General features: G+C 44.6%; 1 protein-coding gene and 1 pseudogene across 2 annotated transcripts; one reads left to right on the top strand and one right to left on the bottom strand.

The window, feature by feature from the left end:
* Positions 1 to 746: 746 nt before the first annotated feature.
* On the bottom strand, positions 747 to 12702 carry MGARP (mitochondria localized glutamic acid rich protein). 2 transcript variants are annotated; one of them, XM_072788331.1, is made up of 4 exons: positions 12544 to 12702; positions 8330 to 8433; positions 3825 to 3918; positions 747 to 1557 (listed from the first exon to the last, which is right to left on the bottom strand). In XM_072788331.1, exons 1-4 carry the CDS (start codon positions 12623 to 12625, stop codon positions 1154 to 1156), a joined length of 684 nt encoding a protein of 227 aa, XP_072644432.1. In that variant the 5' UTR covers positions 12626 to 12702; the 3' UTR covers positions 747 to 1153. The 2 variants fall into 2 exon arrangements, with proteins under 2 accessions (XP_072644432.1, XP_072644433.1); XM_072788332.1 differs by lacking the exon at positions 12544 to 12702 and adding an exon at positions 12334 to 12433.
* Positions 12703 to 14660: 1958 nt separating this feature from the next.
* LOC140611577 (small ribosomal subunit protein uS2-like) lies at positions 14661 to 15520 on the top strand (annotated as a pseudogene).
* The last annotated feature ends 2147 nt before the right edge of the window (positions 15521 to 17667 follow it).

The raw sequence follows: 17667 nt of genomic DNA, 5'->3' as shown, positions 1-17667 counted from the left end.
AATTTTAAAAATCTTTAAAAATAAAATACCTATCAGTATCTACCATACTATATAATTTTCTTATGTATCTTATTTATTATTTGATCATTTTCTAGAATATAAGCTGCGAAGGGTAGGAATTTTTGTCTTTTTTTTTTTAACCTCAGCACTTAAAACAGTGCCTAGTCCATTACAGGTGCTCACTTAGGATTTGTTGAATATGTGAACGAAAGAATGATTCCTGGCACAAAGTATAAATCCTCAGTAAACATTATTTGAACTGAAATGAAAAATGTTGGCACAGCCTCCCATGTAATACAGACGGGAGAACAGGTATGTATATTGCTATATGCAGAGTTCTCTGTAGATTTTTTTTCACATCATCCTGTTTTTTTTTTTTTTTTTTTTTAAGATTTTACTTATTTATTTATAGAGACACAGAGAGAGAATGAGAGGCAGAGACACAGGCAGAGGGAGAGGCAGGCTCGATCCAGTGTCTCCAGGATCATGCCCCAGGCTGCAGGCGGCGCCAAACCGCTGCGCCACCAGGGTTGCCCCCATCCTATGTTTTTAATGAATATATTTCTTTCATAAGACATCCATTAAGAGTTCTCTGTAGATTATATGTTTTCTTTGATTGTTCATGTGAAGCTATATGTGTGTACGGTAATCTACAATTCATAATATAACATTTTATTATATTATACATAATCTTTAATATTATAGACTATTTATACATATAAATATTAGCAAATAAAAACAGGCACTAAAGATTTTCCAATTTTATTTAAATGAGTTCAAATCAAAACTCGAGAATCTAGTTAACATACATTGAAGTAAGGTACAGGAATAGCAAAATTAAAGTGAATGCAGATTATATGGATAGCTCGATTCCTGTAACATAAAACTCAAATGCAAAGATGGAATTCCTTAAGCTCTTTACCCCAACGGCATATTCTGATCTCCGAATATGATCTCAGTAGGAAACTATTCAGATGTGCAAAATCTCAAGTCTCTCAATCCTGAAATCTGTCAGTAGACACCAAAAATCTTCAAGGCACATTAAAGCGTTCTAGAAAAGCAGCCTGTTTTGAAGCTACGGTTACTGAAACTACAAAAGCACCCATCAGACCCTCTCTGGCATTTTTCTGCTGAGGTGTCAATCAGCCTGGGATCAGCCTTGGGCCGGGGCCGCGTCAGCACCACCGCGGGCTTCCTCCTGTAAATCATCCCCTGCACAGGCTTCTGATTCAACCGGAGGATTCTCTTCTTCTAGTTCAGCATTTCCACCAAAGCTTTCCCCCTCTGCTGTCCCTTTATCGTGACTTCTGGCAACAGCTTCATCCGAAGCTGCACTGTGACCCTCAGGGGGCATTTCAGGGCCGGGGCCCAGCGCTGCCTTTGTACCCTCGGCCCCAAGCGCAGTGGCCTCCGTGTCACCTGCACAGGCCGAGGCCTCTGGGGCTGCACCTGCAGCATCCGGACTGTCTTCTGCGTCCACCTCCGGAACTTCCACTAACGATACTGCATGGACTTCAGAACCTGCTTTCTCAGCTCCCAAAACGTTCTCTTTTTCACCTTTAAGATTTAGTCCATTAAACAAAGTGTTAAACAGCACGGGAATACGGGGGAACTCTGCACAGTCAGTGTTAAAAATGAGACAAATCTATATGTACTGATAGGACATGGTCTTCAAGGTGGCCTCTTATGTGAAAAAAGGAGCAATGTGTATTGTACGGCACCATATGTGCTAGGGCAAAAGGAGGGAAGATATACCCAGATGGTTTTTTTTTTTTAAGATTTATCTATTTATTTATTCATGATAGCCATAGAGAGAGAGAGAGAGAGAGAGAGAGAGGCAGAGACACAGGAGGAGGGAGAAGCAGGCTCCATGCTGGGAGCCCGACACGGGACTCGATCCCGGGACTCCAGGACCGCGCCCTGGGCCAAAGGCAGGTGCCAAACCACTGAGCCACCCAGGGATCCCCACCCAGGTGGTTTTTATTTGCAAAGACTCTCTCCAGGAGGCTACGGAGAAGCTGGTATTATTGCCTGCCTCTGGGAGGGAAAATGGGGACCTGCTTTTTCATAAACACTTTGAACCTGATAAACCTTAAAAAATTTTTTTAATAAATATTATTTATTTTAATATAAGGAATGTGAAGACAATCCTGTCTCAACCTCAGTTTTATCATCTGTAAAATGAGGATATTGATAATATCTACCTCACAGAGCTACTGTGAGGGTTGATTAAAATAATGTGTACGATTTATCATACATTTTTTATCATTTTGGTTTAAAACCAAAAGTGCAGGGCGCCTGGGTCACTTAGTAGGTTAAACACCCGACTCTTGAGTTTGACTCAGGTCATGATTTCAGGATCTGGAGATCCAGCCCCTGTGGGGTTTCGCTCTCAGCAGGGAGTCTGCTTGGGATTCTTTCTCCCTTCTGTTCCTCCCCACCCCAGTAACAAAGAAGTGCTATGGAAATGCTGTTATTTCATTATCATTACAATCAGCCTTCTCATAATTGTATTCAGTGGTGGGTTTTTTTTTTTTAGTAAATCAATTTTTTTTAAGATTTTATTCATTTATTCATAGACACACAGAGAGAGGCAGAGACACAGGCAGAGGGAGAGGGAGAAGCAGGCTCCATGCCGGGAGCCCGATGTGGGACTTGATCCCAGGTCTCCAGGATCACACCCCAGGCTGCAGGCGGCGCCAAACCGCTGCGCCACCGGGGCTGCCCCTTCAGTGGTGTTTATTGATGATATTCCATTTCTTACTGTTGTCATGACTAAAAGGCTAAAACTGGCTCATAAGTAGCTTTTCTTTAAAGGATTTTATTTATTCATGAGAGACACACAGAGGAAAAAAAAGAGAGACACACAGAGAGAGGCAGAGACACAGGCAGAGGGAGAAGCAGGCTCCCTGTGGGGAGCCCTATGTGGGACTCGATCCCAGGACCCCAGGGTCACAACCTGAGCCAAAGGCAGATGCTCAACTGCTGAGCCATCCAGGCGCCTCTCATAAGTAGCTATTATCTGTCCCTAAAGAGTGATCATACTCATTAATAATAATGGTATTATAATTGAGATGGAAAAAAGTATTTATTTATAAAAGTTTTATTTATTTATTTATGAGAGACACAGACAGAGAGAGAGAGAGGCAGAGACACAGGCAGAGGGAGAAGCAGGCTCCACGCAGGGAGCCCGATGTGAGACTCAATCCCGGGACTCCAGGATCATGTCCTGGACCCAAGGCAGCGCTAAACTGCTGAGCCACCCGGGCTGCCTGGAAGAAAAAGTATTTAAAGCAGCAGTTTAAGGCAAAAAATACACATTAGAGTGAAAATATAAAGTTTCTGTTCCAGTAGTTGCTATTTTATCAATCAGATCACCTGAGGGACTTAAAAGACATGATTGACTGTCCTAATGTCAAGTGTACTTTGGGTAGGCACCCAAAACTGAAACGAAAATTAGTTTTGTGATTCAAAAAAAAAAAAAATGAGGGAAATGAAAGGTGAAGCTGCTGAGAGAGACAGATACTAAAATTATGCCTGCATGAATGGAAGTCTGAGTAGGGGAAAAGGAACATTACCACACAAAGAATTCAAAGTCACTGGTCAGCAGTACAAAAGTAAAACGTCTCATTTATCTGATGCACTCATCCAAAACATAACAATATTCTTTAGGTTTTGGTCGGGCTTTCCCTTTCTCAATGAACTCCCGCCCAGAGCCATTCTATTAAGTTGGTAAAGAAGCCAAAAACCAATAGTATTCCATTGCTAGGCTAGGGTGATGGAAGTCAGTGCCTCAAGGGAAAAAAATAATAAATTCACTTTACCTTGCGGTGGATGTAACTCTGCTTTGTTTTTTTCTTTCAAATTTGTTATATGTTCCGTGGGTTTGGCGTGCTCTGATGTGACCATCTTATAAGTCTGAAAACAAATGTGTGTTTAAGGTTATTTCTGGAGTTCAAGGATTCATCAGGCCAAATTCAAAGGTATCTACGATTCAAAGAAGAGAAACCAATGCGCACTCTCTACTCTTCTGCTTCCCCTTTGGAAACGTTCACTATGAAGCAGAACACTTTATTTTTATTTTTTTTAAGACTTTATTTACTTATTCATAAGAGACAGAGAGAGAGAGAGAGAGAGAGAGCAGAGACATTTTGGCATTTATCCCCAAGAAATGGGGCCTGATGTGCACACAAAAACCCATATACAAGTGTTCATGATTGTTTATTTGTAATAGCCAAAAGCAGGAATCTGTCTGGGTGTCCAACAGCAGGTGAATGGTTAAATAAACTGGTACACGCATAACATGGAACAGTATTCAGGATTAGAAAGCAATGAGCTGTCAATACAGGTATAACAATTTGGATGAGTCTCCAAGGAAGTATGCTGAGGGGAAAAAGCCAGTCTCAAAAGGTTATGTACTTTATGATTCCATTTATGTAGCATTCTTGCAGTGGAAAGTGATAGAACTAGAGAACGGATTAGTGGTGAGGGCCAGGAAGAAGGGAGGGGAGGGGCAAAAAGAGACTGAGGGCAATTATAAAGGGCTAAATGAGGGAGCCTGTATCTTCACAGTGGTGGTGAATACACGAATCTCCATGTGACAGACTTGCCCAGAACTAAATACACACACATATACACACAATGTGCATGTAAAAGTGGTAAAATCTGAATAAGGACAATGGATTTTTATCCACGTCCATTTCCTGGTGTGATATTGTATTGGAGCTTTCAGGAACGTTAATCACCGGGGGAAATGAGGCAAAGATGATATGAGATCCTCTTGGTATGAGCTCTTATCACTGCATGTGAAACTCGATCATCCCACAATAAAAAGTATGAAAAAAATCTTCCAAAATAGCTTATTTGTAGACCCTCATGAAGACTCCTTATGTAAGCTAGTGTTATTCCTTAAAAGCAGCACTATGACCTGACCATGGTTATTTTCAGAAACAGAACTGGGAATAACACCATCTGAAGCATAGATCCAACGTGCAGGCTTCCTTTCATTTCATATTCAAGTAGTCGTCTCTGGCCTGTACTCATATTAGCCAATGATATTTCAAAAATGAAAATCCCACTAGTCAGATAATATTGTTTGTATTATCTCAGCTTTAAAGAAAGGATGGTAGTGATTTATCACTCGGTAGTAGGATGACAGATTTTCAGAATCTGTATATTTGTATATAGTATTCTCAAAATTTCTCATAATGAAAGACCAAGCATCTATTAAAAATTATGCTTTGTGGGCAGTCCGGGTGGCTCAGAGGTTTAGCGCCGCCTTCAGCCCAGGGCGTGATCCTGGAGACCCAGGATCGAGTCCCACATCGGGCTCCCTGCATGGAGCCTGCTTCTCCCTCTGCCTGTGTCTCTGCCTCTCTCTCTCTCTGTGTCTCTCATAAATAATAAATGAATGAATAAATAAATAAATAAATAAATAAATAAATAAATAAATAAAATCTTTTAAAAAATAAAAATAAATAAAAATTGTGCTTTGCAAATCACAAACCATTTGATAGCATGTTAAAATTAGACTGTGGAAATGGAAAATCTATAACCTCAAGGGTGGAAGTGAAATGGAAGTGGCCCTATCAAATCCCACAGGGTTTGGTGAATTCTGATGTGAACCATTGGGGTTTGAAACAGGCAGAGCAAACAGGATCAGCAGGAGTGATGGTCATGGTTTCTGAGTAAGAGCAGGGACTACTCTTCTAGTCGGGTGGGAGCTCCTCGTAGCTTATAAAGCCACTCTGCTGACTTAGCACCCTCCATCCTCAGTACACAGAGCTGAGCCTGTGTAGGGGTTCACAGTCCTGAAATCGCCAGCCCAACAATGAATGACATCCCAAGGAATGTTACCTTTTTGTTGTTGTTCAAGGGGCTAAAACACAAGGTGAGAAGAAAGACTAGTTTAGACAGAATCAAAGAGATGATGGTATTAGACTGATTCATACCCCCGTGGCCAAGAGAACCTACCTTTTCCAAATCTAACATGGTCAAACGCAGGGTGGAAAGAAGGCCTGCCGGAAGAGGCCTTTGGACGGCCTCCAATCTAGACTCTGAAATTTATTTCCAAATGATATTATTTATATTATATTATTTTATTATAATATAATAATAATAATATATAATATATAATATAATGATAATGATATTATTTTATTATATTATTTATGAAACGTTAGTATTTAAAATATCCCACAAATAGCTCAGACCCTCAAAAATTGACACGACCTGTGCCTCTCCCAGATTCTAGGATGTCCTCATAGTAAAAGATTTTACTTGGAAATGAAAAACTGGCTAGTGAGCATCTGTGGATTCAATTCAGATAAATCTAGGACAGCACTTATTTTAGTATAGGACAAGGAAGGGGACTCGAATACAGGTTTTCAAGTGCCTCGTATTCTGTATTTCCTGCTGACAAAAGCCTAAGATTCTTAGGAATTAAAGCTTCCACCATTCAAGAGTAAACCTACATATTCCTAGAAGTGGAAAGGGACTTGGAGACTATCACCTTGTCCAACCTCCACTTCCACTGTGAGAGAACAAGGCTAGAAAGGACTCAAAAGCTCAGTCAGTTTACAACCTTCCAGTTTACGATGGAGAAAGAAAGAATTCATGGACTGGAGCCGTTCATGTCTGGCACTAATAAACATAATTATGGGTACAGTTAGTTCCAGATGAAATTCCATCTTCCAGCTTCCCATATAATCACAAGGCCTAGTCCACTCTGTTTCTTCAATGGCCTACATCCAACAATAGTAGCCCTGGGCAGTGAATTCAACATTAAGCCGTTGAAAGATGGTAGAAGAAACAAATCTAGGTATGAGTGAAAGCTGATAGATGAGGGGCCACTGGGTGGCTCAGTGGTTGAATGCCTGCCTTCGGCTCAGGGTATGACCCCAGTGTCCTGGGATCGAGTCCCGCATCAGGGTACCTGTGGGGAGCCTGCCTCTCCCTCTGCTTGCATCTCTGCCTCTCTCTTTGTGGCTCTCATGAATAAATTTAAAAAATCTTAAAAAAAAAAAGTTTATGACAAAATGATGAATGATTCAATAGACTCATCTTATTTAGTGCGCAAATATTCCATCATTTTAAGTTCAAAATTATGTCATCAAAAGCTTTTTTTTTAAGATTTTATTTATCTATTCATGAGAGACATAGAGAGAGAGGTAGAGACACAGGCAGAGGGAGAAGCAGGCTCCATGCAGGGAGCCCGATATAGGATTCGATCCCGGGACCCCAGGATCACGCCCTGGCCTGAAGGCAGGCGCTAAAACACTGAGCCACCCAGGGATCCCAAAAGCTTTGTTTTACAGTGATTACCTGGGAGGAGTGGGTAAAGGGACCAGGGAAGAAAACACTTTTAATTTTCCATGTCTATTTTGAATTTTAAAAAAATGTATGAATATTACCTTTGTAAAATAATGAAGGTATATAAAGATATGTAAAATTAATAAAAACTATGAAGACAATAAAAAGATTCAGGGAGGAAAGAATGAATAGATATAACACAGAATTTTTAGGGCAGTGAAACTATTCTGTATAATACTATAATGGATATATCATTATACATTTGTCCAGACCCATAGAATGTACAATACCAAGACTAATGTACACTATAGACTTTAGTTAATAATAATGTATAAATATCGATTCATCAGTTGTAACAAATGTACCACACTGATACAAGATTGTTAATGGAGGGAGTGCTGAGAGGAGGTATGAAAACTCTGTACTTTCTGCTCATTTTTCTGCAAACGTAAAATGCTCTAGAAAAAAGTAGTCTATTAATTTAAGTTAATCTTTCCAAATAGTTCTTGTTAAATGTTAATAATAGTATCTACCTAATAAAATTGGTGTAATTATTAAATGAGCCATAAGTCTGTCATTTGATAGATGGATACTCAAACGTCAACTAGTGTTATTAGTATTTAGAATAACATCTTTTTTTTTTAAAGATTGTATTTATTTATTCATGAGAGACACAGAGAAAGAGAGGCAGAGACACAGGCAGAGGGAGAAGCAGGCTCCATGCAGAAAGCCCCGTGCAGGACTCGATCCCAGGACTCCAAGATCACACCCTGAGCCAAAGGCAGACGCTCAGCCACTGAGCCACCTGGGCATCCCTATAATAACACCATTTTTACTGAAAGTCACCCATACTTGGCAGTGTATGATGCATAAGAAATGTTGATTTATACTTTAAAAAAATCTCCATAATCTCATATATTTAATTAATCCCATGTCCTGACTTTAGCAATGCTTTGAGTTTTACCATAGGTTGTAAAATATATGAATTCCTGAACATTATGGTTATTTAAACACTTACATAATATCCACCAGCACTGACTGTGACACCTACAACGAGATAATAGATCATATTTGATCCAGATGGTCCAGGCAATTTGTTAGACGTCATCCAGCGAAGAGATGCTAGGAAAACAAGTTGAAACGCAGTTAGCTCCACCACTTAAGCAAAACTATTTAAAATAATTATATCTTAAAAAACTTTTCCCCATCAGTGAACCTAGAATCTATTAACATCAAGTGCTTTTGGCTTAAGGGAATACAGTATTACAAGGTAGGGTAATAATTCCATTTGACATTTTCCCAATCTAATTTGACAAGTGGTCATGAAACCTGTCACCTTCATGCTTAGCATCATGCTTTTCTTGGAAGGAGTGCAGGCGTAGGTAAGGAGAAATGACAAAAGCACTGAACAATTTTAATAGTCAAACAAGATGCAAAAGAAATCCACTTGCTGTATGTACTCCACCACAGGATTCAATGGAAACGATTATTTTTCCAAAAAGTGAATTAAATATATTTGTACTTAAAACTTACATGTTAAATAAAACATGTTGAAATCCAACACATTTCTATAAATCTATAATACAAATTCATCATATATAAATGTACATACAAATAGGCAGAAATCTTATTTTTTCTAACAAAAGCCTCTAAAGACAGGTAGATATAAGCTTAAGACAAATGTTACAAGGTCATGTTTGAAATAGAAGTACAATCCTGTACAATAGAAATAGATAAGAGTGCTATATTATTATGTTTAAATATATAAACCTTACCTATACCATATGCCCTGGAAGTGAAATTTTTATGATAAACTCAGAGCTAGAAATAACTGAAAGTTCATACAGCTCAAATTCTTTATTTTAAAGATTAAAAAGTAGAGGCATTTATATATTTGTTCATTCATTAAATACAGCCGAGCACCTCCTGTGTGTTTGGCATGGTTAGAATCATTAAGGATATAACTGTGAACAAGACATACTAGGTCCCTAGCCTCAAGTAGGCTACAGACAAATAATTGTAGACAAATAACTGCAATGCAGTAGGACGAATGCAGGAACAGAAGTAAGTAGAAGTTGCAACAACAGCATGGAAATTCAGTGAAAAATCTCAGCTAGTTGGCTCAAGGTACCTGTCACAATTGAAGAGACGTGACCTGGGTTTTGAAGGAACAGTAGAGGAGATTGTCAGATAAATAAGGCAAGAGAAATTGCACTGGAGGCAGAAGGCACAGTATATGCAAGAGTAGGAGAGCTGTGACTGGGAAAGTGCAAAGAAATCGGACGTGGCCTGACACAGAGTATGGGTGTGAGGATTAGTAAGAAGTTGTGATTTGCACACGGCAAATATTAAGACATTTGCACTGATCACAAACCTTTATAGTAGCAATACTAGAGAGATTTCTTGTGTTTTTAGTTTGGATACAAATGACCGTCTCTTGCAAAAAAATATTTTCCCCCACAAATGTACCCAAAGAAGACAGCATAAGAGGTAATGGCTTTGACTTGTGTGTGTGTGTGTGTGGGGGGGCTTTTGTTCGTTTAAAAATACATTTGTTATTAAATAGGGAATATGTAGCTTCCATACTTGTCAACCAGCCATAGATACCAAAAAGATTATTTTAAGTAGGAAGCAATAAATAACTCATTAGAGATTTAGGTAAAGACAAACACAAATACACTTATGTCTGTTATTTAAAAGAGCAATGAAATGAAAAATAAAGATTAATTAGTTTAATTTGAGCATATCCATACAATGTGAACTAGATATTTGAAATTTTGCAGAAGAATATTTACTTACATGAGAAAATATTTACAATATATTAAATGCAAAGCTATAGCAGAATAATCTATACAGGGCTATCTCACTTTGTGGAAGCCAAGTGCATAAGAATAAAATGCAAGAGGAAAAAAGGTCTGGAGCATTATATACACTAGAACGTAGATGGTGGTTTTCACTTAGGATTACAGGTGACTTCTATTTTGCCTTTTTGCATCCCTTCCAAATGATCGATTACAAACCCAAATTCTTTACTCATTAAAAAGTCATATTTTTAAAAGCAAAACACAGAAAACACAATTTGACCAGGCACAGCTAACATCTTGCTCTTCGATAAAACTGAAAGTTTTATTTCTCATCAACAGAGAAAGTACCAGGAAAATGGTCAATGAACGTTCCTGACTGAAGTCGGGTTTGCAGTAAATAATGGTTCTTAAACTACTTACATAAATCAGGGCTACGAGGAAAAAACAATCAGACGAGAATTAGGGACAGATCAGTGCTGCCACAGCCCGAATTGCTACCCTCCGATTTAGGACTTTTAACCTACTTTCCCCTTATCCCAAGTTGGGAAAGAAATCCTCTGAAACCGTCGTTACAAAAGGGGTGTGTGTGTGTGTTTGCGCCGGACGAGGGTGGGTGTGGGAGTGCAGGCGGGTCCCCAGGCCGCGGTCGGGTCAGGTGGGGGGGTGCAGGCCGGTCCCCAGGTCGGGGGGGGGCGGGGAGGTGCAGGCGGGTCCCCAGGCCGCGGTCGGGTCAGGTGGGGGGGTGCAGGCCGGTCCCCAGGTCGGGGGGGGGGGAGGTGCAGGCGGGTCCCCAGGCCTCGGTCGGGGCGGGGACGGGGCAGGGGGTGCAGGCGGGTCCCCAGGCCGCGGTCGGGGCGGGGACGGGGCAGGGGGTGCAGGCGGGTCCCCAGGCCGCGGTCGGGTCAGGTGGGGGGGTGCAGGCCGGTCCCCAGGTCGGGGGGCGGTGCAGGCGGTCGGGGCGGGCGCTCCTCTCTCCGCACCCCACCCCCCCAGTCACCACCGTCACCTGCCTCGGTCCGGCACCAACCGCTTCTCCCTGTTTCGTCTGCGAAAAAACTGCCTCTGTCTCTGCGCGCAAAGATCAGAGGAAACGAAGATGCCTTCTTCTGTTACCTGCCAGGCAACTTATTCCCGGTGTTTTAAGAGAAAAATAAAGCTAGCGGGACAGACCTTCCTTCCGTCCCACCACCAGCATCACCGCCACAGGCCTAATGAATGTGAAAAGAAAAGGGGAAAAAAGGTCCACAGAATTTCCTGCAGGAGTGTTCTCTCTCTCTCTCTCTAAAAAAAAGGGTCCATACATATTTCTTCAGGAGTGTTTCTCTCTCTGTCTCTGTCTCTCTGTCTCTGTTTCTCTCTCTGTCTCTATCTGTCTCTGTCTCTATCTGTCTCTGTCTCTCTCTCTGTCCCTGTCTCTCTGTCTCTCTCTTTCTCTCTCTCTGTCTCTGTCTCTGTCTCTCTCGGCTCGGATGCACGCTCTGGGAGCGCGCCCTTCCCAGGAGGCGTCCGGGGGTGCGGGGCGGAGGCCGCGGGGCTCCAGGCTAGAGCCGCGGGCGGGGGGGGGCGGGGGGGGACACGCGCGCTCGCACCCCGCGGGCCGCACCGCGCTCCAGGCGCTAGAGCCGGCGCCGCCCTGCTCCTCGAGGTTCAGTTAGGAAGCCTCAGCTCGCCCCGCGGCCGCCCCTTTAGGACACCTCTGCGCACCCCGTCTTCCCTGGCAGCCCCAGATGGAGGGGTGGCAGGTCCGGGGACGGCGGGGCCCAGCCGCTGGAACGGGGGACCGCTCCCGGTTCCCGGGCAGCCCCAGGGAAGGGGCTTCGAAGGCCCGTGGAGTCCCGGCTGCCCGAGCCCTGGGCGAGCCTCGGCTGTACTCGCTCGGGGGCATTTACCCGACGTCTGCGGGGCCGCGGGGCCCCTCGCCCTCCTGGCCGCCATGCGCGTCCCCCGCCGCCCTCGGGCAGCTGCAGCGCCCTGGTCCCTAACGTCTGTGCGGCCCGCGGGGCCCCTCGCCCTCCTGGCCGCGATGCGTGGCCCCCGCCGCCCTCCGCGCTCCGCCCTCGGGCAGCTGCAGCGCCCTGGTCCCTAACCTCATAGAGGTGCTCAGCTACGCAGCCGTCAGCCAGGCGCCCTTCTAAGCGCTTTAACCGCATAGTGACTCCTTCCGACTCACCCCACTGCTGTCCCCATCTCAGAGATGAGGAAACTGAGGTTAACTCACTTGCCCCAGGTCAGGATTCGGACCCGGGAAGCCCGGCCGGGATTCCGAAGGGCGCGGGAAAGGCTCCCTACTTCCGAGGTCTTCCCGACCTTCGGGGCGTCGCCCCCGGACTCGCCTCCCTCCGTCCCCCCACCCCCACCCCGGGGGCTCGGTGCCCCCTTCCGCAGCCCCGGCCGCGCTCGGCAGGTCCCAGGCCCGCGCGACACTCACCGTCCTTGCGCAGCGGCGCGGGCCCGGGGGGCGCCCTGAGGGGCAGCGCCAGCGTCCGGGAGACCGCCCTGCGGAGGTACATCGCGCCCCGCGCCCGCCGCGCCGCACACTCGGGGCCGCGTGCGGCTGCGCCCGGGGAGCGGGGAGCGGGGAGCCGGGAGCCGGGAGCCGGGGAGCCCCGCCCCGGGGAGGAGCGCCCGCCGCGGCCCAGCCCCGCGCGGCCCGGGGGCGGGGGCGGGGGCGGGGGCGGGGGCGGGGCGGCCCGCTGGAAGTGCTCCGCGATTCGCGTGACATAGACGCGGTTTACCAGCCGGGTGAAATCCTGACCCCGTTTTTTGTTTGTTTGGGGTTTTTTTATTATATTTTTTAAATATTTATTTATTTATGATAGACCTAGAGAGAGAGGTTTTGTTTTTTTTTTTTTAAGATTTTATTTATTTATGCCTGAGACACAGAGAGGCAGAGGCCCAGGCAGAGGGAGACGCAGAGTCCCCGCGGGGACTCGATCCCGGCCGGGACCCCGGGGTCACGACCTGAGCCGGAGGCAGACGCTCAACCACTGAGCCACCTCCTGAACCCATTAAGTTACCCAGCCCTTAGCCTTCCTAGAGGTGGAAAGGGTAGCGGGAAGTTTCGGAGTATTCAAAGCCCCAGGAATACTTGGATCTCTAGGCAATTCACCGTTACGAAGACTTTTAACTATAAACTTCTAAAATGCTGTAGATACCTCCACCGGTTGTGAAATTTAGGATCTCCACAAGGACAAAAAATGCTGAATTACTAGTTTCTAACCTCAGATTTCAATTTATTGCTTCGTTGTGGCTACAAGAATTTGTCATGATTCGAGCATGGAAACCAATAATTGATGCTTATGGTATTTTTTTTTTAAAGACTTTATTTATTTAATCATGAGAGACATAGAGAGAGAGAGAGAGAGGCAGAGACTCAGGCAGAGGGAGAAGCAGGCTCCATGCAGGGAGCAGGACGTCGGACTCAATCCCGGGACCCCAGGATCACAACCTGGGCTGAAGGCCGCACTAAACCGCTGAGTCACCAGGGCTGCCCCTTACAGTATTTCTAAATGATTCATTTTTGGAAGGCATGTTTCCTCCTATAATAATCCCTCCTGTGTGTTTGGAACTTGATAGTTTATAAAGCACTTGCACCTTTATTATCTCTTTTAATTCTCATTTCAACATTCTCGCCTTTAGCAAATGGCTTGGTGGTAGGAAGGAATGTCCAGGAGCTGATGACCATGAATTAAAAAATAAAAGACGTGATCATAGTTCTTCTAGTGTCAAGTTCTCTTGGCATGTTACAGGCACATTTGCACATTTTGCTGTGTGAATAAACACTCCTTAGAGGTTCTACTTCTGCACCCAACGCTGGGTACTCTGACATACTCTCACTGGAAGAATACAAAGTCAATGATCAGAACTGTTTTTTTGATACTCAGAGTAGCTAGCTATCCCTAGTGATGAAACATTTAAATAAGAGCAGTTAGGTGGGCAGCCGGGTGGTTCAGCGGTTTAGCCCCACCTTCAGTCCAGGGCCTGATCCTGGAGACTCAGGATCGAGTCCCACATCGGGCTCCCTGCATGGAGCCTGCTTCTCCCTCTGCCTGTGTCTCTGCCTCTCTCTGTGTGTCTCTCATGAATAAATAAGTAAAATCTTAAAAAAAAAAAAAAAAAAAGGCAATTAGGTAATCTGTAGGTAACGAGAGATCAAATTTTGGTTTCCAAACAGTGTGAGAAGGGGCTAGGCCTCCACCAAGGAGATAGTCCTGATAGTAGCAGAATGCAGGTTAGTGCATTTACTACGTTGAGCAGCATCAGGCACACATCCGTTGGCAACTAGAGATTAGCTATCTCCGTGGGGTGTGGGATGTTTAGTGAACTGCTAGCTGGTAGGACCAACGGACAAATCAAACCAAATCTGCCTTCCACTATGGCTCATTCATTCCCTGGTATACTTGGCGATGAATTTTTACTTGGTTGCCAGGGAGAAGTAGTCAAAGGCAATAAATGCATTAAATGAATTAATGCGTGCGTTATACTATTATTGTGTCAGAAGCTCCCCTAAAATGTTTTTTTTTTTTTTTCTGCCTTTCCTTGCTACCCAGGGAAGGGTCCATATGGCGTTGTTTTGCCATATACATTTTGCCATATGACAGGGGAAACTTTCACAATGTCTGGGGCCCTTGATGTTCTGCAAATGATGGAGTTGGAGGCCCTCAACTTCCTGCAGCAGGAACCCACTTCGGTGGTACCGACCTTGACTTCCAAATGGAACAGTACACAGGGCAAAGTGATGGTATCTACCTCCTAAATCTGAAGAGAACCCGGGAGAAGCTTCTGCTGGCAGCTGGTGCCGTTGTTGCCATTGAAACCCCAGCTGATGTGTCGCATCATCCAGAAATCCGGAATTTGCTGCTGCCGCAGGAGCCACTCCGATTGCTGGCCTCTCTGCTCCTGGAACTTTCGCTAAGCTGATCCAGGCCGCCTTCTGAGAGCCAAGGCTTCTGGCGGTGACCGATCCCAGGGATGACCCCCAGGCCTCACCTTAGCCTGCCTCCCGTGGCTCTAACACAGACCCTCCCCTGCGTGGGCATTGCCATCCCTGCAACCAAGGGAGCTCACGCAGTGAGGTGCTGGCCCGGGAGATCCTGCATGTGTGTGGCACCGTGTACCCTGAGCACCCGTGGGAAGTCATGCCTGATGTCTGCTTCTGCAGAGATACTGGGGAGATGGAAAAGGAAGAGCTGCTGACCAGGCTGTGACCAAGGAGGAAGTTCAGGGTGAGTGGATGGCTCCAGTCCCTGAGTCACTGCGACCCAGCCTGAAGTCGCAGATGGTCTGCAGACGGCCTGGGGCCCTGTGCACCTATTCAGCCCGTCCCCCCACCCCCCAACGACTGGTCTGCAGCTCCTGCTGCTCAGGCCGCTGAGTGCGTAGGAACAACCGTGGAGGGGCCTTAAGCTGCTCTTCTACAGAGGCAAACAAAATGGAAATAAGGTTGATGGAAAATAAACAGATTCTAAAAAGCAAAAAGACAACAAAAAAAAAAAGAAGGATTTTTTTTTCTGAGTAAATATTTGTAAATGATGGTGGCTCTGGGGACACTGTTCTAGGCTCCTGTTCAGAGTGCAATTGTATTCTCTTTCTGGTATAGTCTGAGGTGTTCTGGATCACCTCTAGGTTGCATAGTAGTCACCCCATCGGTCAGACTCTAAATGTGTGTCAAAATGCTCACAAGATGCTACAGACCATGCTAGACGCTGGAGATTGGTCATAATTTATCTCACAAATCCTTGCCGAGTATTATTACGGTAGGCACCGTTCCAAGGCACTCTCCAAGGAACAAGACAAGATTTCTGCCATCACAGAGATGTTATAGTTGCAGGTATATGAGGCGGAGAACCACCTTTGCTACCAAGCCCACCGTCAGTGGGGCCAATGATCACAAAGAAATCTCCGATCGGATATTAATAATAAATGTAATCTAAGGCCTTTGGTTAAAACCAAACTAGGTTTTTAAAAAATATTTTATTTACTTATTTGAGGTGAGTGAGAGTGAGAAAGATCACAGAGGCAAAGGATGGGGGAAAAGCAGAATTGCCACTGCCACTGAGCAGAGAGCCCAATGAGGGGCTGGATCCCAGGCCCCTGAGATCATGACCTGAGCTGAAGGCACATGCTTAACCAACTGAGCTCCCCCCCCAGGGACCCCTAAAACCAAACTAGTTTTAACAATGCAAACCGATTGGTTTAAATGATGCAAGAATAACACACATGTATAGGACTTTAAAAGCTTTTCCCAAAGTATTGCCTCATTTATTTCTGTACTCCATCCTCTTGACGATCCCAAGGGATATTGGGTAATGTTGCTTATCCCTTTATCATCACTCATGAGAAACACTGAGATAGTATACTAGTGTGGTTGGAAGTGTGAGTTTTGGAGCCAGATACCCAGTCTGTTTTACTGGTCTGAGTAAAATGTGGATAATTCCTTTATTCATAGGGTTCATGTGAGCCCTAAGGCACATTAAGTATGAAACATGCTCACCTAGTTGGAGGAGGCATTGCTAGATTCTGGCTACCAGCCCAAGCTGGAGCCCAAAGCTCCTTTTACCATATTCTGCTTTTCTTTTCTTTTCTTTCTTTTCTTTTTTCTTTTCTTCTTTTCTTTTCTTTTCTTTTCTTTTCTTTTTTCTTTTCTTTTCTTTTTTCTTTCCTTCCTTCCTTCCTTCCCTTCTTCTTCTTCTTCTTTTCTTTCTTTCTTTCTTTCTTTCTTTCTTTCTTTCTTTCTTCTTTCTTTCTTTTCTTCTTTTTTTCTTTATTTTCCTTCCTTCCTTCCTTCCTTCCTTCCTTCCTTCCTTCCTTCCTTCCTTCCTTCCTTTTTTTTTAAGATTTTATTTATTCATGAGAGACAGAGAGAGAGACAGAGAGAGAGAGAGAGGCAGAGACACAGGCAGACGGAGAAGCAGGCTCCATGCAGGGACTCATGTGGGACTCAATCCCTGGTCTCCAGGATCACGCCCTGGGCTGAAGGCAGACATTCAACCTCTGAGCCACCCAGGCATCCCTCTGCTGCTTTTCAAGGCACACACGACAGGACCCATTGTATTCCACTCTCTTATCATATGGTAAGATCTAGTGGGGTGTCTATCACGTCCTCTATGCTGGGTGAGGCCTTGCCAGCTGAGAGAGGCCAGAATTGTGAGATAAATAGTGCCACTCTCCAGGTCCTATCCATCTTAGTTAAAAGCTTAATGCCTCTTGTTTGTTTTGTTTTGTTTTTCAAGTAAGCTCTGTGCCCAACGTGGGGCTCGACCTCACAACCCTGAAATCAAGAGCCTTGTGCTCCAGTGACTGAGCCAGCCAGGCACCCCAACCTCAGTGCCTCTTGGATTGAAGGGGACTTTTCTACCTACTTTACTGCTCCTGCAGAATATGTGGCTTTCCATTTTGATGGCAAAATCTTCGTATCTTGATGAAATATTTCCTAAGAGAGGACATGCCCATGGGTTGTCAAATTCACTCTGTGGTAAGCTGTTTCTCCCAAACACAAAAGAATTTTAACATAGGTCTTTTGGATAGAGGACTGAGAAACTCAGGCAATGGT

The sequence above is a fragment of the Canis lupus genome, chromosome 20 (assembly GCF_048164855.1).
Source record: "Canis lupus baileyi chromosome 20, mCanLup2.hap1, whole genome shotgun sequence".
Taxonomy (NCBI): Eukaryota; Metazoa; Chordata; class Mammalia; order Carnivora; family Canidae; genus Canis; species Canis lupus.
This window is presented reverse-complemented; position numbering and strand designations above follow the sequence as displayed.

Coding starts and splice junctions, on each gene's coding strand:
- MGARP (XM_072788331.1), bottom strand. CDS start 12,625: ATGTACCTCCGCAGGGCGGTCTCCCGGACGCTGGCGCTGCCCCTCAGG. Junction 8,434..12,543: donor CGCGCCGCTGCGCAAGGACG/GTGAGTGTCGCG, acceptor TTGTTTTCCTAG/CATCTCTTCGCTGGATGACG. Junction 1,558..3,824: donor AGAGTTACATCCACCGCAAG/GTAAAGTGAATT, acceptor TAAATCTTAAAG/GTGAAAAAGAGAACGTTTTG.